The following is a 24,207-nucleotide window of genomic DNA, read 5'->3' on the forward strand; positions in this document are numbered from 1 at the left end:
AGGGGCCAATGCATTAAGAAGTGCGTTGAATACTGAGCGCCCATTTTCTTAACGCACACTCAGCCAGATCCCCTGGGCCCCTGATGCAATATTTAAATGAGGGACTGTATAAAAAAAAGACGCACGGGATGAGAATTCTGGCGAGTGGGTGACTCGCCAGAATGATGGCTATTGACACAATACCCTTATTAAATAAACATACACATGCTTACTGTGACTCCTACATCGCTCTAAGCTTCAACAGCAAGAGGTAATGGAAAAAAGGATTTGCACTCATAAAGAGGGGAGTAGCTGGCTTGTTACGGCGGTTACTACCCCAAACCAAATATGCCTGATACTTCACTTTCAATGCATATACAGCATAGCTCTCTGCTTCAATGACAGGGGAGAAGAATAACTGATACTTCACACATCCAGCAGAGCTCTCTGCTACAACGGCAAAGGAGAAGAAAAAGGGTTCGCACTCAAAACGCGGGGAGTAGCTGGCTTGTTACGGCAGTTACTACCCCAAACCAAATGTGCCTGATACTTCACTTTCCATGCATATCCAGCATGGTTCTCTGCTGCATCGGCATGGGAGAAAGACTGATACATCACGCATTTCCAGCATAGCTCTCTGCTTCAACGGCAGGGGGAAAAAAAAACAAAAAAAAACAAAAACAAAAACAAAAAAATGATGCTTCACGCATATCCTGCATAGCTTCAACGACAGGGGTGAAGAAAAAAAAAGGATTCACAATCACAAAGCGAGGAGTAGCTGGCTTGTTACGGCGGTTACTACCCCAACCAAATGTGCCTGATACTTCACTTTCAATGCATATCCAGCATGGCTCTCTGCTTCTACAGCAGGGGAGAAGAAAAAAAAAACCAACAAGAGCTGTACAACATAGTCTAGGTAAAACAAATAAGCATGGGTGTAGCTTGCTTATCGCGGCGGTTACTGCCCCTACTACCCCTAACTAATCAAGCTAGATATTTCATTTGCATGCAGCTCCATCACTGCTCTCTACATTAATGGTGGGGGTGGAAGGGGAATAGAACAAGGAGCTAAGAGTAACAGATAAGAATGAGAGAAAAAATGTGTGAGGCTTGCTGGGCAGACTGGATGGGCCATTCGGTCTTCTTCTGCCGTCATTTCTATGTTTCTATGTAAATGCATTAGGCAACTACAGTTGCAACGGACACTCCATATGAGCGTCAGATTTTATCCCGCTTCTTCTGCCTGATTTTGCCGAGGTTGCTGAAGACACCTGTGGCTAAGCACCCTTTGCTATGGGTGTCTAAATTGTGCATCCAGAAGAAATTTTTTTTTTTTTTTTAAATCAAGCCAATATACATTTATTTTTCACACCGAAAGCAGTAAATTTAAATGTCACGATGATACTAAGTAGGAGGAACCACAGAGGACTTTGCCTCACAGATTGACTTTACGCCACCTCCAGGGCTGGAGTTAAATTTTCCATATTAAAAAGGTGCCCAGTGATTTTCAGCATGGGGGGGGGGGGGGTAATAGCTTCATCTACATGGAATTTATATGTGATGGGCGCTATCAGCTTTGAATTTGTTTTGGACATGCTAATCCTCTTATTGCTTCGGGCGCTAGTCTAGCATAAACAAAGCACACATCAACCTGTGCGCTAGGTTGGGCACATTTTTTGTCACTCGTTAAACTGCCTTTTTCCAGTTTTCCCCCCGATTTATTGCATACTCAAGGAGAGGTTATGGTTAGGGACCTTCGTTTTCAGTTTTTATTTTATTTTTCCTGGGAATTTCTCTGTCTTTATTACAAGAAAAACGGGAGAAATCAGTGGAAATAAATGACTCATCATTTTTATGGACAAATTTAATTTTTATTTATTTATTTTTATTTTATTTATTTGAAGCTTTTTTTTTAATACCGGCATTCATGACCGAGTCATATCATGTCGGTTTACAGAAAACTGGGGAACGATAACCTTAAATACGTTAACATAGTAAAGAAGTAAAAAAGTTACAATAAAACGGGGGTGGGGAAGAAGAAGACAGAGCATAGGTAACTTGAAACATAACGCCAGTTATTTGGAGAGTTCTAGAAATATTCATGGTGGTGTATCGGGGCCTTTGTTCTTGTTATAATAGAAACTGATACATTCCCAGGAAAAATACAAGTTATGATTTATCAAAATGATTTTCCCAATGTTTGCAGAGCTCAGTCCTGTTCTGCGGTCAGTGATTCGGTCTCCTGCATCAGAGAAGAGTCTTTCATCTTCTACGGATGTCGCTGGTAACACAAAAGAAACAATGAGACAGTTGAGCCAATAAAGGCGGTGAATTTTTGCCTAAAAGCTAAAGAGCAGGATTCGAGAGCCTTCCTTTTCTGACCCAGTATTCAGCTCATCGCGCAAAGGCGAAGAGAAACCTCCCATGCTGTCACCTTCAGGACTGCTGTCAGCGAGGTCACGGATACCTGCAGATGTAGGAGCTCCCTTGGCTGGAACTAATATTGGGTTGTTGTTTTTATTAGGTGCAAAAAGAGCAACACACAGACCTTTTATTCAAGCTTCCTTTACTCTCTGTCACAAAGTTGATGCTTAAAACATGGATTTAGAAAGACAGATATCCGACAATCCAGATCATTCTCAAAGCTTGACAACCTTGTTGAGATTTGAATCAAGGCCAGATTCAGATTTAGTGTCATGTTTTCCAAGAGCTTTGGGGCAGATTTCATAAATCTGCGCACACGCGTACTTTTGTTCGCGCACCAGGCGCGAACAAAAGTACGCGGGATTTCAATAGATACGCGCGTAGCCATTAAAATCCGGGGTCGGCACGCGCAAGGCTGCCCAAAATCGGCAGCCTGCGCACACCGAGCTGCTCAGCCTGCCTCCGTTCCCTCTGAGGCTGCTCCGAAATCGGAGCGGCCTCGGAGGGAATTTTCCTTCGCCTTCCCCCCACCTTCTCCTCCCTTCCCCTACCTAACCCACCCCCCGGCCCTATCTAAACCTCCCCCCCTACCTCTATCACGAAAGTTACGCCTGCTCGAAGCAGGCGTAACTTTGCGCGCACCGGGCCGGCTGCCCTGCTCCATGTTTCGGTCCAGGGGCTGGTCCAGGGGCCGCTGTCACGCCCCCAGACCGGAACCACGCCCCCTGGACACACCCCCGAAATGCCACGTTGCTCCCGACACGCCCCCGGCACGCCCCTCCATGCAAGCCCCGGGACTTACTCGCGTCCCGGGGCTTGCGCCCACCGCCAAGCCTATGCAAAATAGGCTCGGCGCGCGCAGGGGGGGGGGGGGTTGGGATAGGTTTTCGGGGGTTACGCGCGTATCCCTTTGAAAATCTACCCCTTTGTGAATTCCTACTACACTAAGGACAATGAGAGATGCAGTTGGATACTTTGCACCAGACAGAGTTGTGATAGCTTCTTGGAATGGTTTGAGTATGTCACACACTTCCTCTAGAAGCATCTTATCTTCAGCAGTAGTGTTTATGCTGGATCCTTAAATTTTGCAGTTGAAATTTTCAGTTGTTCTGCTTGCAGGACCACTTTCCAATCCTGGGCAATCTTGAATTCCATTTTGTAGCACAGAATTTTATTTGGTTCAGATCCAAGTTCAGCCTGGTACACCTTAACATAGGCATGCCAAGCACTTGGTGACTTCTTAAAAAGAGGCGTGAAGCATCTCCAGACTTCAACCAGTGCTCCAAGCTCTGGAGCCCTGCTCTGTTCTGATTCCAGCTCTGATCTCGCTCTAACTCTGGAACATAGCTGTTTAAAAAACCCCAAAAAGAAACCTGACTAGCTCTGCCCCAGCCATTCTTAAGGTGAAGCCATCAAGCTGGCCTTTTATTTATTTGTATTAGTGGTTTTCTTAAAATTTCTGAAGATCATGTCATTAACTTTGCATTTTTTTTCCAAGAATTTGCCATTTTTTGTAAACTGGTCATGTGGAGACCGTGTTAGATCTCTACCAGGAACCATACAGATTAGCCCATTTGTATAGAGAGGAAGCATAGTAAACATGTGGATAGGTAGCTCCCCCATGGGAGACTGCACATGGGGGTAGATTTTTAAAAAAAGCGCGTTCGCGTACTTTTGTTTGCGCACCAGGCGCGAACAAAAGTACGCTGGATTTTATAAGATATGCGCGTAGCTGCGTGTATCTTCTAAAATCCTGGATCGGCGCGCGCAAGGCTGCCGATTTTGGGCAGCTGGCGCGCGCCGAGCCGCACAGCCTGTCACCGTTCTCTCCGAGGCCGCTCCAAAATCGGAGCGGCCTCGGAGGGAACTTTCTTTGCCCTCCCCTCACCTTCCCCTCCCTTCCCCTACCTAACCCCACCCCCCCGGCCCTATCTAAACCCCCCCCCTACCTTTATCCACTGATTTACGCCTCCCAGAGGGAGGCGTAAATCCACGCGCGCCAGCGGGCTGCTGGCGTGCCGAGACTCGACCCGGGGGCGGTTCCGGAAGGCGTGGCCACGCCCCTGAAACGCCCCGGGCCGAAACCACGCCCCCGGTCCCGCCCCCGAAACACTGCACCCCACCCCCGAAATGCCACATCATCCGGTCCCGCCCCCGACACGCCCCCTTCGAAAAACCCCGGGACCTACGCGCGTCCCGGGGCTCTGCGCGCACCGGTGGCCTATGGAAAATAGGCGCGCAAGGCCCTGCTCGCGTAAATCCGGGCGGATTTACGCGAGCAGGGCTTTTAAAATCCGCCCGATGGTGAACTCCTCTGATTATAAATACTCTGACCACCATTCTGTGTTGTGGATTTTCTGTTTCCCTTTACAGCAGCAGCATACCATGGCTGTCCCCTGAATTTTCTGTTGATACCTCCATGAGACTTTTAGTTTGGAAAGGGATTGTTTCTTTCCATCCTCCCTATCCCTGTTTATAGTTTTGTACTGATTTATTTAAATTCCTAGTACTCTTTAACTAGGGACTTTTTTTACTTCTTTTCTCTGCTTTATCAACCATGGGAGAGGTTCCCTTTACCGAAGAGAAAAGAATCTGAGATCATTGGGATCTGTGGAAAGGGATGACTTTCAGTCATCCAGAGGAGAAGGAAGAACAAGGGGAGAAAGGAGTTGGGATGACCATAACAGGGCCCCTAATTATCTACTGAAGATCGTGGGAGAAGAGGAGTACAGCCAGTATCAATCTGATACTATGAAGAGTACATGACTACATGGAGAGATACATCAATCTAATTTGCACTAAATATTCTGTTTGCCAACTTCCCCTAAACTATGGGTAAGAGAAGAAGGGAAAATTAGCTTTACCATCTTAAATTTTAGTGAAAATCTTATTTCGAACCACTTGTAGCATCAGTAAGTGAACTATACAGCTGTAAAGACTATTTTCACCATTTCATAACATCTCAGTAAAAGTAATGCTGGAAACCAAGTCAGCTTCTAGAGTGATTTTTAACGCCTAGTGCAGGGCTTCCCAAACTATGGGTCGGGACCCCAAATGGGGTCACAAAACCTTCAGCTGGGGGTCACAGGTTCTTCAAACAGCAGTGTTCTTCAGGTGCCAGCAACATTAATAGTGGAAGTTAGCATGAGGCCTGTGAGCCAGCACAAACTAACAGGCCCTGTAGTGATCCCACCCTCCCATGAGTTTCCATGGTAATGGGAAAGGCCTGCTCGAGGAGGGATCAGAGCCTGTAAACTTGCACTGGCTCAGGCCTTGTGCTGATTTTCATTACTAATGTTGCTGCTACCTGCAGATCACCATTGGGCTTGGGAGCAGCCATAAGGGAGGTCTGAGTGTGCATAGGCCAGTAGAGACTGCCTCTGCTCCTCTCTTTCCACATAGCACAACCACTGAACTTACCCAAAAGAAAAATGTTACCCCTTTCAGCTGCCTGCCCTCTTTTTCCATCAGTTGTCATCCAACTGTGGCCCGGGGCCAAAGGAAAATGTTGCTGTTGATCCTGGCAGGGAGGCTGTTTGGAGAAGGAGCTGCTTGAAGGGATGGATCAGATGCAGGAAGGTTTTGAGGGTTCAGTCAGCTGGAGAGGGATTAGCGATGGAGGTTGAGAGAAGAGGGAATCAGAAGATTAATCGGGGAAGAGGAGTTGGGGATGAGAGAAGGACTGGAAATGAGTCTGGGAGATTTGAGAGAGAGGATGGGAGATGAGAGAGAGGATGGGATGAGGAGGGAATGGAAGATAGGGAAAGAGTGAGGGGATGACAAGAGGGGTCAGTAGGTGGTTAAAAAGGACTTGGGGGCGAGAGGGAAGCAGCTAGGGGGATATAAAAATGGCTGGAGAGGGTGAGAGGGGATAGGCTGGGGAGGTGAAAGAAGCTGGGAAGAAGAGGGGCTGAGGTTGAAAAAGGGGTTCTGCTGGAGGAGAGGAGGTTAAAGCCCTCAGGAAGGGCTGGAGATTAAGAGAATGGATCGACTGGTGAGGGTGGAGGTTGAGAGGCAGAATCAGCTGGAGTGCAGGGAGGGTGGAGCGACCATTGGAGGGGGGACTGCATCCTTATTAATTTGTTGTGGTTGTTTTCGGGGGTCATAAGAATTTTCAAATGTGAAAATGGGGTCATATTGGCTAAATATTTGGGAAGCCCTGGCCTTGTGAATTTGACACTCATCAGTGCTGTTGTAATCACTGCTAAATACAAGAACTATGAACTGGGACTTAAGTGTCTTGCAATGCTAAGGGTCTTGAAAGTTATCTTTCACTCTGCTCAGGGATGCCTGACCACTCTGATCTTATAATGATATAGGGATATGAGGAGTAAATACTACATTTGTGATATGGCTTGTTGATCATCTGGGATATACCAATCCAGGGGTTGCAGTCAGATTGTGATTGTTTATATGTATACAAAAATATTTTTATAGAAAGGTTGCAGACTCTCGGAAATAGATTTGAAAGCAGGATATGTACTGTTTTACAGATTCTATCATACAAAATATGTGCCATCGTAAATACAGGGTTTAGTGGTGACAGCCACAATGGGTAGTATACAACTGCTACAGCAAGGCCTGTGGCTTACATCTAGGGTGGCCACCTACGCTCCTCATGAGCCACAAGCAGTTCTGTTTTCTGGATACTCACAGTGAATATGCATAAGATAAGGTTAGCATACAATGGAGGCAGGGCATGCTAATCCATCTCATTGCATATTCCTTGTTGCTATCTTGAAATCCAATCCTACTTGTGCATCTTAAGAACCCGGAGTTGGCCAACCCTGACAGAAATGGTCACACAGAAATCAGAATTAGGCTTTGTTATACCAGTCCTATCCCTTCAATATTCAGGCATATGGCACAGTGCAATATTTCTCCCCTTTTCTTGCCTTTGATTCACTAAAACTGTATTCTTTCTGCAGCTTTATTCCTGTACCTGCTGCAACTTGAGCACTACTAGTGTGTTGTATTTTTTAAACTGTTACTGCATGGAAAAATATATCCTAAATAGCTAAACGTTTCAGTGTGTTTTTATGGTCAGGAAACTAAGCAGGGCAAGTTCTGACATGAGGGTAGAAACAAAAAAATCATTTTATCCTTGAAATGCAAAGAGGATATTCAGAGGGAATGCCACCTGCTCAGATCTTAAATCTGCTCTTTGTTCTTGTGCAGTGATGCCTAAACCTGACTTCATGATCCCAGAGCCGGCTGGGATTTCAGGATACCCACAGTGAATATGCAGGAGATATAATTTTGTTTATACTGGCTCTCTAGTCTAAGTACATATTTCTCGTGTGTATTCATTACGGGTATCCCAAAAACTTGAGTGGCAGTGGGGTCTCGAGCACAGGCTTGGGGAACCCCTGTTATAGTGCTCCTCCCCTCCACCCCTTCCCCTCTCCTCTTAGATTTCTCTCTTGGCACTGAACGTTTTTGATCTGTACGCAACTGCAAACACCATCACGTAAGAAGCACGGCCCTGCCATGTGATCGTGTTGCTTCTGCTGTTTCCTTTCCAGCAGGTCTATCCAGTAAAGTGCGGCCGCGTTTACCCCGCTCCTAACCCGCATTCTACTCACTTTCCGGCCGCGTTAGCCCTTCCTGCGATCCCGAATCCCCTTTAACCTACTCCTACCGTGTCCTAAAATCCCCGGGCAACCCCTTCCTCACGCGGCATGTATATTGCATGCAAACGAGCGAATTAGCTATTCCCTAGCATCCCGTAACCCGCGCCCCGACTATCGCTATCTTTCCCTGCAGTTTTGTCGCGCGTTTAACCTGCTAACTTACCGCCTACCCTTACCCTTGCGGTAGAGGCAGGGGTAAGGGTAGGCGGCAAGCTTTCCCCCAGCCCCCGCTCACCTGCCCCGGCCGCGATCATGGGTGCCGGTCTCCGGGGCAGCCCCAGTCCTCTCCCCTCCTCCCGAAGCAAAAAAAAAAAAAAAAAGCGAAAAACACGTAAAAGCAAAAAGTAAGTCGCTTCGCCGCTTCACACTGTCAGTGTCTCTTCTTCCCTCCTCCCGGAGTAAGGCTGCTTTTCGCGCCCTGCTTCGGGAGGAGGGAAGAAGAGACACTGACAGTGTGAAGCGGGGAAGCGACTTACTTTTTGCAGGCGTCCATCTTCGCGAGCAGCTGGAGGCAGGAGAGGTCGTCCGATGTCCGGAGGGGGGTGCAAAAAGTAAGTCGCTTCGCCGCTTCATTCTGCCAGCCCCTTCTTCCCTCCTCCCGGAGCAAGGCTGCTTTTCGCGCCCTGCTTCGGGAGGAGGGGAGGGGGGACTGGCAGTCCCGACTTCCTGGTATCTGTCATTTCAAATGACATTTGAAATGACAGATACCAGCGTGGCGTGAAGCGTTAGGCCCGCGCACCCAGGATACTGTATAGGCGCTCTATCCAGTAAAATGGGTTGCGTGGGCCTAACGCTTCACAGACCCTTCTTAGACGCGGTTTACATTTGCATGAAATTATAGTTCAGGATCGAGCGGTAGGTGAGCTGCACTGTGCGTGCGGCAACCGCGGGTGCGCCGGGCACTAACGCAGCTCTTCCTACCGCTCGGTACTGGATAGACCTGCAGATTAGTTAGTTCTTAATGATACAGTAAACGTCCTCTCTTTTTCAGAGTTTCAATGGCAAATATTCCAAGTAAGGCCAAACTAGAATTCTGTATTGGTACGTGAATTTTATCATTTAAATGGTAGTGTTCACAAAGTGGTCATGCAGGGCTGGTAGCAGGACCTTTTGGGCCCCTTTCCACACGTGTGAGTGAGCCCTCACAATCCAGTACTTCTGGCAGCCGTAGCCAGAAAGATGTTAAAATAACTTTCTTTACCCCCTTCCTCCTTTAAAGTTATTTTCTCTATTCCTTTCTTCTCAGTTTATTTTCATTTTTCATATTACTTTTCCATTGTCAATCCTTCTAAAGCCTGGAGAAAGCCTTTGGGGTGCCCTGTCTTGGTTTCCACAGTAACATAGTAGCATAGTAAATGACAGCCGATAAAGACCTAACTGGTTCATCCAGTCTGTCCAGCAAGTTGTTTAGGGTTGTAACTGCCACTCCGAGCAGGTTACCTTCATGCAGAAATGTTACAGCAAAAGTTACCACAGTTTTCTTCATTTCCATTGGCTAGAGCCATGAGGGATCCTCTGTGCTTACTCCAGACCCTTTTGAATTCTGTCATTGTTCTTGTCTTCAAAACACAGAAAACGGAGAAGGAAAATTGCACTCCATAAAAATCATCCACACATCAAGGGAGATGCAAAAAAAATGAATACAGTCCATACATGAACCGGGGACCCGGTTGAAAACTATCTGTGTTTATGACAGATGAGCAATGGAGTTGCCGTATTAAGTGAACTAAAATATTAAAATTTGAAATATATTTCATTACAAATTTGTTCATGTATGGACTGTATTCATTTTTTGCATCTCCCTTGATGTGTAGATTGTTCTTGTCTTCACCACCTTTTCTGGGAGGACATTCCATATATTTACCACCCTTTCTGTGAAGAAATATTTTCGGAGTCTTCCCCTTGGAGTTTCATATCATGACCCCTTAGTTCTACAGCTTCTTTTCCATCAGAAAAGATTTTGAGTCAAGTGCAACATCAATACCTTTCAGGCATTTAAAGTCTGTATCATATCTCCCCATCTCTTCTCTTTGCCAGGGTATACATGTTTAGAGCTTTCAGTATCATCTCATATGGCTTTCAGTGTAGATCCCTCACCATTTTCATCGCTTTTCTCCTGGACCACCTCCATCCTGTCTCTGTCCTTTTTGAGATACGGTCTCCAGAAATGAACACAGTATTCCAGGTGAGGCCTCCCCAATGACCTGTACAGAGGCATTATTGCCTCCTTTTCCCTACTGGTTTTGCCTCTATGTAACATCCCTCTGGCCTTAGTCAACACCGTATCACGTTGCTTCGCCACCTTCAGATCATTGGACACTATCACCCTGAGGACTCTCTCCTGGTCCGTGTATATCAGACTTTTGCCCTCGCAGTACATACAGCTGCTTTGGATTTTTGCACCCCAAATGTATGACTCTGTACTTCTTGGCATCAAATCAAGTTTTCTTAGATCACATCTCATTTCTTGATCTAATTCTCTAGTCCAGTGGTTCTCAACCAGTGTGTCGCCAAGAACATGCAGGTATGCCGCCACACTTCCTGTTCCCCTGCTGACCCAGCTGCTCCCCCTACCCAAGTGAAATAGGTCCTCCGCCCGGGCGGAACGCGGCAGGACAGCTGGAGTCAGCGGCACCGGCATGGTCTCTTCTTCCCGCGGCCCGGAAGAGGAAGGGGTGAGCAGCGGGTGCGTGCGCGGGAAGAAGAGACCATGCTAGTGCGCTCGGCATCGGCCCGAAGAAAAGAAGAGGCGCGGCCTGAGGATTGAGCCACGCGGCTTGGAGAAAAACAAAGAACGTCGTCAACCCCTGCGGCCGATGGGACTCCTTTCTCCGCGAGGGCTGAAAAATGAAGTAGGTTGCTGCCGCCTTTAGGGTTAGAAGTGGAGGAGGCTGCTGCTGCCGCTAGTTCGGGGGAGGGGGGAGAGTGAGTGAATGAGCAAGCATGTGTGTTTGAGATCCTGTGTATGTGTGTGTGAGTGAGAGCATGTATGTGACAAAAACTGAATTGGAAACCGCAACAAGCCAGAGTCTCTGTATGCAGTGCAATAAACAAAAAAAAGAAACATCACCCATCCTTATAAAACAAATCAAGAAATATAAAATCAGAAGCAGTAAAACCATACTAACAAAAAGAACAGATTATTTCAAAACAGCAGATGAATGAAATATCCAAAAATTAAAAACTTATATAAAAAATTTCTAGATACCAATAAAATATTTCAAAATAGCAGACACAAAGACCCAGTAATAAAAAATAATGATACAAACAATTTTTTGATCTGCATACCTGGGAACGTTTGATATCCAGGTGCCCTGAGATTGTTTTGAATTAGCAGGAGGAGGGATGGTTTGCTTGCAACTTTCTCCTCTCTTTCTCTCTCTCTCACACTGGTTCTCAATCGCTCACATGTGCTTTTTTTCTCTCACTTATATAGGCTCTTAATTACACATTTACACATATGCTGTCTATCTTTTCAGGCTTACACACACACAGGCTTTCAATCACACACATACATGCTGTCTTTTTCTCTCATACACAGAGTCTCATTCACATGCTTACAAACATGCTCTCTCTCTTTCTCTCATTTACACACAGGCTCTCAATCACATACTCACATGCTCCCTCACCTAAACCAGCTCTCAATCACACACAGACACACATGGTCTCTCTCTCTCATTTAAACACAGGCTCTCAATCACATACTCACATGCTCCCTCACCTAAACCAGCTCTCAATCACACACAGACACACATGCTCTTTCTCATGTGAAAGAGAGTATGTTAGGTTCCATATTAGGAGCTACCACCCAGGAAAAAGATCTAGGCATCATAGTAGATAATACTTTAAAATCGTCGGCTCAGTGTGCTGCAGCAGTCAAAAAAGCAAATAGAATGTTGGGAATTATTAGGAAGGGAATGGTTAATAGAACGGAAAATGTCATAATGCCTCTGTATCGCTCCATGGTGAGACCACACCTTGAATACTGTGTACAATTCTGGTCGCCGCATCTCAAAAAAGATATAGTTGCGATGGAGAAGGTACAGAGAAGGGCAACCAAAATGATAAAGGGGATAGAACAGCTCCCCTATGAGGAAAGGCTGAAGAGGTTAGGGCTGTTCAGCTTGGAGACGAGACGGCTGAGGGGGGATATGATAGAGGTCTTTAAGATCATGAGAGGTCTTGAACGAGTTGATGTGACTCGGTTATTTACACTTTCGAATAATAGAAGGACTAGGGGGCAGTCCATGAAGTTAGCAAGTAGCATATTTAAGACTAATCGGAGAAAATTCTTTTTCACTCAGCGCACAATAAAGCTCTGGAATTTGTTGCCAGAGGATGAGGTTAGTGCAGGTACTGTAGCTGGGTTCAAAAAAGGTTTGGATAAGTTCTTGGAGGAGAAGTCCATTAATGGCTATTAATCAATTTTACTTAGGGAATAGCCACTGCTATTAATTGCATCAGAAGCATGGGTTCTTCTTAGTGTTTGGGTAATTGCCAGGTTCTTGTGGCCTGGTTTTGGCCTCTGTTGGAAATAGGATGCTGGGCTTGATGGACCCTTGGTCTGACCCAGCATGGCAATTTCTTATGTTCTTACGTGATTGAGAGCCTGTGTGTAAATGAGAGAAAGAGAGAGCATGTTTGTAAGCATGTGAATGAGAGTCTGTGTGTGAGAGAAAAAGACAGCATGTATGTGTGCGATTGAAAGCCTGTATGTGTAAGCCTGAAAGGATAGACAGCATATGTGTAAATGTGTAATTAAGAGCCTATATAAGTGAGAGAAAAAAAGCACGGGTATATGTGAGCGATTGAGAACCAGTGAGAGAGAGAGAGAGGAGAAAGTTGCAAGCAAACCATCCCTCCTCCTGCTAATTCAAAACAATCTCAGGGCACCTGGATATCAAACGTTCCCAGGTACGCAGAGCAAAAAATTGTTTGTATCCTTATTATTTTTTATTACTGGGTCTTCGTGTCTGCTATTTTGAAATATTTTATTGGTATCTAGAAATTTTTTATATAAGTTTTTAATTATTGGATTTTCCATTCTTCTGCTGTTTTGAAATAATCTGTTCTTTTTGTTAGTATGGTTTTACTGCTTCTGATTTTATATTTCTTGATTTGTTTTATAAGGATGGGTGATGTTTCTTTTTTTCGTTTATTGCACTGCATATAGAGACTCTGGCTTGTTGCGGTTTCCAGTTCAGTTTTTTCTGCATGCTTCTAGTTATGCGTTTTAGTCTCTTTATTCTTTGTTAGGTGAGGGTCAGCCATGTGATTCAGGTGAGGTTCTCTGCTGGCGAGTAGTATGTGTAGGGCTCTACAGCATCCTGAGCTGGTCCATTTTCCTAATAGGAGATGTATTGGTGTCTTAAGGCCTGGTATAATATTTTCAGTGTTGCCTTTTCTTAGGTAAGATGGTTACTGTTAAGTGCTAGAAATTGGTGCTGATTTGGTGTGGGATGTTTACTGTTTATGCAGTTTCTGTTCAGACAGAATATGTATCTTTTCCTTGTGTCATTCTTAACAATAAAAATAATACTGGACCTTTATTTTTTATTTCTGTCGTGAATTGTAATGAGCAGTGTGTCACACATGTGAACGTGGTCTGTCAGGTGTGTCACGATGGGAAAAAGGTTGGGAACCACTGCTCTAGTCACCCAATCAAAAATCTATCAGATTTGTCTGACAAGATCTTCCTCTGGTAAAACCATGTTGTCTCAGATCATGCAGCCCCTATCTTTTATTTTTTATTTTTTTAGAAATATCTCCATTAGTTTTCCCACCACCGAATGGGCTGTAGTTTCCAGGCTCTTCCCTGCTACCACTTCTGTGAAGCAGGACTGCCATGGCCCTTCTCCAAACCTGCAGCACCACTCTCGTTTCCAAGGATCTATTGAACAAGTCTTTCATCAGACCCACCAGCAACTCTCTGAACTCCTTCAGTATCCTGATGTATTTCATCCATCCCCATGGCCTTGCCACTTCTAGTTTTGCTAGGCCCTCCCAACCCTCTCTTCTGTAAATGGAATAGCACCTACCCCACCTGCATCCATGCTGGTACCAACCAGCATTGGTCCTTCCTCAAGGTCTTCTTTAGTGAACATCGGAATAAAGTGTTTAATATTTCTGCTTTTTCCTCATTTTTCTCCACACTATGACTCTTGTCTCTTTTCAGTTTTTCAATACACCTCTGGCCTTCCTCCTTTCTTTGATACATCTTACTTTACATCTTTGGCGATCATTTCTTCCACTCGAGCTTTTGCTACCTGGGTGGGGGGTTTTTTTTGTCTCTTTCAGCTTCACCAGATATTCTTCCTTGTGAACCTCTCTTTGAGTTCCTTTGTACTTTTTGAAAGCTGATCTTTTTGTCTTTTTTTTCAATAGAGAACTTGATCTGTTTTCTTTTCTGCTTCTTTTCTTCACTTTTCTTACATAAAGATGTTTTGCCTTTGTTATCTCTCTCTCTTTAATTTATCCCACTGTTCCACTTCTCTTATCTCCTCACAGCCTTCTAGCTCCTCCTCAAGGCATTTCCCCATTTTAACATAGTTTCCACTTCTGAAATCCATGATTTTGATCTTTGTGTGAATTCTTTTCGTCTTAGCTGCTATATCAAACCATACTGTCTAATGATCACTGGCGCTCAGATGGGCACCTACCTCTCTTTTCCCTCATAAAGATTTGTTCCTGTTACAGCTCCTTTAAGTTTGGTGCACTGTTCTACTTTGCCCATCTTCTCCCAGCCTTTTCAAGGAATAGCCCCATTTTACCAAAGTTCATATTTTTGAAATCCAGGACTCTGATCTTCAAGTGAATTTTCTTCAATTTGGCTGTTATATCAAATCACATTGTCTGATGATCACTGGTGCACAGGTGGGCACTTACCCGGACAGTAGAGATACCATCTCCATTTGTGAATACCAAATCCATTATTGCTACTACCCAGATTTGTTTATTTGTTTATCCTGCTGAATATAGGAGACAAGTTAGTCTGCTAACCTTAGCCGGATAACTTGTCCACTAACTGCCCTACAGAATATGGACCTCGTTGTGTTTCAGATGTGTATGAGGAGGGATGGAAACAATCAAAGCGATTCTTATTTTTGTTGGTGGTGCCAAAGGTTTGGAATAGTCTTCCTCTGGAGATAAGGCTTATCAAAGATGATTTACTTGTAAGGAACTGCTTATGTGTGAACCCCTCTTGCTGTAATGCAGCCTTGTAGATAGTCCTGAGACCCATGCCAGCAGCGGATGAGCGAGTGTTGGCACGGGCCACACCATGACTAAGTACAAAAGTCTATTCAAAGACATGGCTGTGGTTGAAGCCAGGCAAAAACAAGACTGAATGCTTGAGATAAGGCTGATGTCATGAGGCAAGGCTAACGGCTTGAAACAAGGCTGAAGACTGCAGAAGAGCCACAGGCGAAGATTGACGCAAAGCTGAAGGCTGACAAGATGGAACCAGGCAGAATCTGAAGGCAGAAACCATGCTGAAGGGCTTGAGCAAGACAGAAGACTGAAACCAGAAGGTGCAGGAACCAGTAGACCTCCTTGCTGAGGCAACAAATCTAAGTCCAGGCAGGCTATGAAGTCTTGAGCAGGTGACATCATCATCGGGGTGAGTACCCGACTCTCCTGCCAACGTGTGCCAAATCGTGTGCACTGATGAGCACGCACGCCCTAAGCGTTTCTTCTCCGGGTCCTAGTATCACATGCGTCACTGTCCAATGGGGGCTCCCTGCCGTACGGTGAACATCCACTGCCGAGGAGTCTGGGAAGGCAGCTGGATTCTGACATTACTATTCCAGAAAAAAGTAAAGCATGGAGGTTTGTGTAGTGCTTTAGTTGAAGAGTGGCAAGGAGTGCATTAATTGAATGGATTGTACTTATATATTGGAGGGAAGTTGTTTTTGGGTCAGCAAGAATTGTGAATATTTGATAGTATTTCATTTGTAATTGTAAGTTTTGTTTTTAATGTATGTATGCTTATGTGCTTGATTGTATTATTCTATGTTTATATTGCTTTGGGTAATTTTGGAGGAAATGTGATTCATAAACTTAAGGAAATAACTCTACTGCTCTATAGTTTATATCCACTGGGGGGGCAGGGTGGGGATGGGATGTGAAACAGACACTCACAAATATCTTGCTTTTATTAGGTTACTGTGAATATTTGAATACCAAATATACGTTTTCTCTAATCTTAAATGAAATTCCTGAGAATTTATGGGCCATGAATGGTAAGTGCTGGATTTTGATACTTAACTATTCTGTGTTGGTGATGGAGAGACGAGAAGAGCGAATATGGTTTGCAATAGGAGTGATATTAGAACATCCATTGGTAAAATAAATAGAAGTCATAGGGCTCTGCAGTCCAGTGCACCTTGACCTTGGTTTGATATGCTCTGTGGATTGGTGCAATGGTTTGGTGGATGTAATGTGCTTTTCATTGCACATCTGTCTTTCTCTTGTCATGCTGTAGTGTTTAATTAGTGTAGTAGAATAGCAGTAGTCCAACACTGATTTATTGCACATTATTACTTGCAGTGTCATGAATGTATGGAAGTGTATTGTTAATTGTAAAGGTTAATGTGTGTGTATGAGCCTTTTCTGACTGGCAGCCCTGCGTAAATTATAAGAGCCTGAGCCCAGTAACAATCAGTATCTCAGCTAAAATGATTTACTGCTACAAACTGACTTGGATCCAAGATACTGCTGTTGTGTTTAGTGAGAAATACAAAAATCAATATGATCTCAAAAGAGAACGGTGATAAGGGAATGAGCAAGGCTTCTGTAGCGACAGCATCCTCATGGCTACCAGGAGACAATCTCATAGCATCTGCCTGCTGGAGTCAGATAGAAAAAGCTTAATAAGAGATTATTTTATCTTGAAAATAAGTGTCTCTCTTGTTTTGATTTGTATTTTGGATGTTTTTGGTTTGGTACTTTTTTGGCTTTGCAGTTGTCTCCTGCTTCTTCTGGGCTTCCAGCTGAATTTGCCTTTATGAGCCTTTTACGCATTGCTATCTGGGGAAATCTCCCTTTCATCTCCTATCGAAGCGTGGACGGCAGTTCCCTGTGGAACCGGTAATAAGGGCGCTTTTATCCAGGCAGTAGATGCTGTTGCAAGATGGCTGGTATTCCCTTCATGGGGCTGTTCCTACAATTTTTGGAATTTATTTGGAAGGGGATTAGGTTTTTAGCCAAACGATGCTCAGGTCGATTGACGGCATTGTTAGTATTAAGGTACAGTAAATCCCTGTCCCAAAGATCTTACAATCTAGGTGGGTACCTGAAACAGTGGAAATGTGAAGGCTCCATGGTCTGGTTTCGGTCTTCCTCCTGGAACACAGCCTGCGCGTGGGTAGCCACGTACCCTCTTTAATTAATTTCCATGCTGAGGTCTGGCATGGCTTCTAAGGTTTCTATAGGAGCTCCATCCTCCCGGGTTTTTACAGCTTCCTCTGTTTTCTTAAGTTCAGGAAGTGGTGACTGCTCTCTCCTGGTTTCCTCTTCTAACTCCAATTCTCTCTAAATTATTTTACCTGTGAGCCTACTGGGATTGCTGGATTGGCCCCACCCAGTCCCATAACTCCCAGTTGGTAACTGGAAACTTGAAAAATGCAGTCCATGGCAGGTCTTTCTCTATTCTAGGATTCTGAGCTTCAGATGAGTCCTATTTGGTAGTTTCAGGGGTTTACTGTATAGCAGTTGTTCTCAACCTTTTTTCTGTCGGGACACACCTGATAGATGGTTCTCACATGCGTGACACACTGAACACGTGACAGTCACAAGGCTAAATGTACACAGGATGCCGACCCTCGGCAATGGGTATAAAGCAGAACTAGAACATTCCCTGTACAACTCATCATACAAAAAAAGATATGGTGTTATCTCAGTAACAGCAACACAAACGTCCTCTATTACCAAGCACAGTAGCCCTACTTATAGACATCAGTTTACCACCAATGCATGTCCTAGTGAGAAAACACAACAAATAAAGAGATTTATTTTACTAGCTGACAGGCCGATTCAGTAAAGGTCGGGGGAGAGCGGGCGAGCGCCCAGGCCACTCTCCCGTGTGCGCGATTCAGGGGGGGAAGAAGATACAAATGGGGGCCGGCGGTAAAAAGAGGCACTAGGGACACTAGCGCGTCCCAAGTGCCTCCTTTTTGACAGGAGCGGCGGCCGTCAGCGGGTTTGACAGCCGACGTTCAATTTTTCCTGCGTCTGTTCTCAAGCCAGCTGACAGCCATGGGTTCGGAAAATGGACGCTGGCTAAATTGAGCGTCCGCCTTCCGACCCGCGGGTCGTGGGCAGATTAAAAAAAATTTTTTTTTTAAATTTTAAATTTTTTTTTACTTTTGGGGCCTCCGACTTAATATCGCTATGATATTAAGTCGGAGGGTGTACAGAAAAGCTTTTCTGTTCACTTTCCCAGTGCCGGCTGAACTTAACACCTGCCTTTGGGTAGGCGTTAATTTCTGAAAGTAAAATGTGCGGCTTGGCTGCACATTTTACTTTCTGTATCGCGCGGGAATAACTAATAGGGCCATCAACATGCATTTGCATGTTGAGGGCGCTATTAGTTTCGGGGGGTAAAGCTAGCGCGTTGAAAAACGCGCCTCCAAACCCGGGCTAACATTTCGCTCCACCGAATCGCACTGTATCGGCCCGAATGCTAGTTAAATACCTCACCTCGGTCTCACACACACACAGAACTGACCTTCACCAAATACAGAAAGGCCATAAATTACAAATATGGAGACACAAACTGGAATGGAAACCTAAAAGAGCCACGCTGCATGCAGTGCAAACCTGGAGAATAGGAAACAAAGGTGGTGGTTTCATATAATATTTGAAGTGGGAACCGTCCAGGTTGTCCTAGCCTTTTGTATAATCATAAACACACCGACCCCCCTCCTCTGGTGTTATCAAAATTGTGCCACAAACAATAGAATTTGTTGTTTACTATTTTAATGTGCAACCTCAATCAATTTGTCTGCTCATGCTGTGCCATTGATGGCACATTGCCCTGTGTTTTTTTTCTCTCTTATTTTAGTTATTTATTTAGTAGATTTATATCCTGCACAATCCAAGGTACTCGGTGAGTTAAACTTAACATACATAATAAGGTAATACAACATAATGTGCACAATAAAATACAAATAAATTCAATATCATAAAAAAATAATAAGACAGATTAACATAACAATTAACCTTGATGTCATCTGTGACTCCGCTCTCTCCTTACATACTTTGATTAGATTGTAAGCTCTTCTGAGAAGGGACTTTTCTCTGATATGTTTTTGTATAGTGCTGCATACATTAAGTAGCGCTCTCTTTAGTGATAAATAATAGTAAGTAGCAATGACTCCTGCTGCTCAATCAACTACAAGTATGCAGCTTAGATTTGGTTTTATCTCAGATACAGATATCACTGTCATGGAAACGGAGCTTTTTATTAGTTAGGGCAGTTGTAACATTTATGGCTCTTTTTTTTTTTTTTTTTTAATAGTTGACCTCTGTTACAGGCGTGCATGCTTTAACCACTTGCAGGCTGGACTATTGCAACTCTCTATATAGTGGCTCACCACAAAAAACAAACAAACATCACAAAGCAGGTTACAGTTAGTACAGAATGCTGCTGCCTGTCTAATAACCGGCACAAGATATTTTGAAAGGATTCCGTCAATACTAGAAGAGATACACCGGCTGCCGGTTCAGCGCACCCTGTTTAGGATATTGTGATTAGTGTGTAAGGTTCTCAAGGGAGCAGACTCATCTTATTTGAAGGATAAATTAACCCTGTGCCTCTTCTTGCTGCTTATGCTCTGCGAACGACGTGGTTTTTAGAAGTGCCCTCGTTGTCTTTAATGATACTAACAGCAACAAAGGGTAGGGCCATACCATGTGTGTGTTCATGCTTACAGAAAATTTTTTTTTTACCAGAGACTGACAGTCACTTGAATTTTAGAAGGTTTATTACAACCTGGCTAAGTAGATTTTTATGAATTTGACCAATTTTTCTGTTTTGGTTTTTTTTTATAAGAAATTTTAAGGTTTAGTACTGTGTTCCATGATGGTTTTACTTTATTTTAAATTGTTTTATTATGCCTTTTTATAATCTTGTGGTTTGATTCTTTTACTGTGATTTACGAGATGTTTAATTATTATCCTGGCATAGGTTAATGTTCACCTGGAGTCTCTGTCATTGCATGAGGCAGTAAGGTGGACATACTGAATGGGCTTCACAGTCCATACCTGCTGGGCTTCACTTTTTAAGTCTTCTTGGCACTTTTTCCTTCCCCTCGGGGCCATTTCACACACTCTTTGCCAACAGATTTTTTTTCTTTTTTACTGGTCCCTTTATAAAACTATTTTAGAATAAGCTGTAAGTCCTACTGAACATCCAAGTGTCAGTAGTAAGAAAGTGCTTTTTTTTTTTTTTTTTTAGCATCGTTAACATTTTTAACCTGCAAAACCAACTCTTTAAATGCTCTGAAATCAAGTTCAGCACAGGGTGTAGCATCTGCATGATTTTTCTAGACTATTTTTACAAATCTTCAGTAGTATGTAATTTTAGGTCTGTGTACACTTTAAAGATTCATAATTTTTTTGTTCTCTTTTTCAGAATGGCAACCAAGATAATTCCCTTGACATGCTGGGAACAGATATTTGGGAAGCCAATACCTTTGATTCCGTAAGGTAAGTAAAAAAAAAACCAAACAAAAAAAAAAGCAAAAGCATGCTTTATGTTATCCTAGTGCTGCTACTCTTCAAGGTGTGCTACCTGGGTTGATATAGTGGGAAAGTATCAGTTTTGAGAAGCAAGATCCTACTATTGTAATGTTAGTTTTGTAATCTATATAAGGAACAAGTGTCTGAAAGGACAGAGATTGTGAGATCATGTTCTTGGTATTACTGTGGTAGGCCATGCGTAGTATACTGCTGTCCACCTGGTCAAAATGATGAGACGGACAGTGAAATGCCAAGACTTTAAAGCTAACAAAACTGGTAGTGTAGTAATAATGGGAGATTTCAATTACCAAACCAAAGTGCAGAACATAGAACTTTTAGTCCTGATCACAAGTCAATTCCAATCAGTTCATGAAGAAATAAATTCAAATAAATTTTTTATTGCGGCAACTCCACTGCATCAGTTCAATAAAGCACACATTTTACAAGGTGCCCCAACACGGAGCCGTGTTTCGCCCAAAGGCTGCATCGGGGGGACCAACAGGAATTCAGTCAAATCTGCAATGTTAGAATAGTTTAAAAATCAGGACAACAAATAATGGACTAATACCGATGTAAAGTTTAAACAGTAAAATGAAACATACCTTGGTGCAGTATTCAAAGAGTAACAGGGAGTGCATTTACCCTTAGCACAACCAGGCATTTTAAAGGCAGAATTTAGGCGCCAAAAAACAGGTGATGAAATCACCTTTCTCGCGGGAGCCGATCATCGGTTCCCAGGATTAATGCGCGCCGATTGTGGAGACTGACAGACAGACCAATATAAAAATATGTATGATTATGAAAATAGGTGCCACTCAATTTTCCCGATTTAATCCTTTTGGGAAAACGGTGTCCAACGTGAAAATCCACTTTTGTTCTTGACGTCCCAAAAATTCTAAATAATTGCCACCCCGAGTCGGTTTCGAGACCACTTCGATCACGGTGAACCACAGGTCAGAAATAGTGTGCGAGGAACTTAACCAGTTTTTGGCAAGAGGTTATCCTACCACAGTTATCCGGCAAGCATTTAAACGGGCTTTGTATGTAAATCGAGATTTACTCTTTTTACCTCAGTCTTCTTCGTCAGAGCCATCTAATAATTGTATACTCCCTTTTTCTCCTCTAAGTCGGGAGGTTACCAAAATTGTTCGCACCCACTGGCAGTCCCTATCTCTACATCAAATGTTTCAGGGTTCTTTGAGGTTCACCTTTCGGAGAGGGCATAATTTAAGGGATAAACTGGTACATGCGCATCAGGAGATGATGGACATTTCCCCTCCGGGAGATTGTGCACATCGACCTTGTGGCCACTGTATAGCCTGTCCCCATACAGAGACTCTTTCAGTATTCCAACATCCAATCACTCAAAAACCTTTTTATCTTAAATCTAATTCTGATTGTACATCTCAGGGTGTTATTTATGTCATCAAATGTCCGTGTCCTTTTCTCTACGTTGGAAAAACTTCACGCAAAATTAAAACTCGTATTTTTGAACATTGTTCAAATATTCGTACGTCCCGAGAACAAGAACCCCTGGTAGCACACTGGTTAAGTTCCTCGCACACTATTTCTGACCTGTGGTTCACCGTGATCGAAGTGGTCTCGAAACCGACTCGGGGTGGCAATTATTTAGAATTTTTGGGACGTCAAGAACAAAAGTGGATTTTCACGTTGGACACCGTTTTCCCAAAAGGATTAAATCGGGAAATTGAGTGGCACCTATTTTCATAATCATACATATTTTTATATTGGTCTGTCTGTCAGTCTCCACAATCGGCGCGCATTAATCCTGGGAACCGATGATCGGCTCCCGCGAGAAAGGTGATTTCATCACCTGTTTTTTGGCGCCTAAATTCTGCCTTTAAAATGCCTGGTTGTGCTAAGGGTAAATGCACTCCCTGTTACTCTTTGAATACTGCACCAAGGTATGTTTCATTTTACTGTTTAAACTTTACATCGGTATTAGTCCATTATTTGTTGTCCTGATTTTTAAACTATTCTAACATTGCAGATTTGACTGAATTCCTGTTGGTCCCCCCGATGCAGCCTTTGGGCGAAACACGGCTCCGTGTTGGGGCACCTTGTAAAATGTGTGCTTTATTGAACTGATGCAGTGGAGTTGCCGCAATAAAAAATTTATTTGAATTTATTTCTTCATGAACTGATTGGAATTGACTTGTGATCAGGACTAAAAGTTCTATGTTCTGCACTTTGGTTTTTTGATTATTCTGTAGTGCAGCCTTTGCTTTGTTTGTTTGGAGATTTCAATTACCCCAATATTGATTGGGTAAGTGAAGTATCAGGTCATGCTAGAGAGATAAAGTTCCTGGATGGAATAAATGACAGTTTTATGGAGCAATTGGTTCAGGAACCAATGAGAGAGGGAACAATTTTAGATCTAATACTCAGTGGAGTGCAGGATTTGGTGAGAGAGGTAACAGTGGTGGGGCCACTTGACAATAGTGATCATAATATGATCAAATTTGAATTTTATTTATTTATTTGAGTGTTTTATATACCGTCATTCCTTGTGAAAAACACTAGTTCAAAACGGTGTACAGGGTTGGCACTCACAAATGTAAGATGAGTTACAAAGATAGGTATGTACAAAGATGACAAGGTAAACACACTAAACTAAGGATATACTACATAGGCAAACACATAAGAAGAAACATAATATGAGACCATAATTAATGACTGGAAGGGGGACAGTAAGTAAATCCACGGCTCTAGTGTTAAACTTTCAAAAGGGAAACTTTGATAAAATGAGAAAAATAGTTAGAAAAAAGTCGAAAGGTGCATCTACAAAGGTAAAAAGTGTGCAAAAGGCAAGGTCATTGTTAAAAAAAAATACCATCCTAGAAGCACTTTCTGATATTGGTCAAACAAGTCAATGATAACTGGCACACTATTTCATGGTCGACCAACAAACAACAATATGTCAAATGCGAACAGAGCAGTCTTAAGGGGGTGACCGTCCTCACTAATCCCGCTGAAATTCTTTTCCCCTCTGAGACGGATGGCAAAGAGTTCCAGAGCTAATACAACTAATAGGGGAGAGAAGGGACAACCCTGTCGAACCCCGCAGTGTAGAGGGAAGGCCTCAGTGGGTGTGCCATTAAGCAGGATAGTAGCGCTGGGATTACTATAGAAGACCTGTAACCATTGGAGATATTCACCCGTAAAGCCATTTCTCTCCAGCGCCCAAAACAGGTAATCCCAAGATAGTGAATTAAAGGCCTTTTCGACATCTAAGCTAAGGATCAGGGCTTCCGCCACGTCCTGATAACTCAGTGCTGCCATGAGACGTCTTACATTTCGCACTCCCTGGCGGCCCTTGACAAAGCCAGTTTGGTCTTCATGAATAAGTTGGGGTAAGATAACATTGAGCAGAGATGCCAAGACGGTCGCTAAGATTTTCACATCGACA

The 24,207-nt window shown here is 43.6% G+C and overlaps 1 protein-coding gene across 2 annotated transcripts in view; it reads left to right on the forward strand.

The window, feature by feature from the left end:
* The window catches only part of CTIF (cap binding complex dependent translation initiation factor), a 620,589-nt gene that overhangs the window by 127,295 nt on the left and 469,087 nt on the right, over positions 1 to 24,207 (forward strand). For both annotated transcript variants that reach the window (XM_029580299.1, XM_029580308.1), the window contains one exon: positions 20,671 to 20,744. In XM_029580299.1, coding sequence (XP_029436159.1) covers positions 20,671 to 20,744 — 74 coding nt within the window. The remainder of the gene's footprint in view (positions 1 to 20,670; positions 20,745 to 24,207) is intronic.

This window comes from Rhinatrema bivittatum, chromosome 1, assembly GCF_901001135.1.
Source record: "Rhinatrema bivittatum chromosome 1, aRhiBiv1.1, whole genome shotgun sequence".
Taxonomy (NCBI): Eukaryota; Metazoa; Chordata; class Amphibia; order Gymnophiona; family Rhinatrematidae; genus Rhinatrema; species Rhinatrema bivittatum.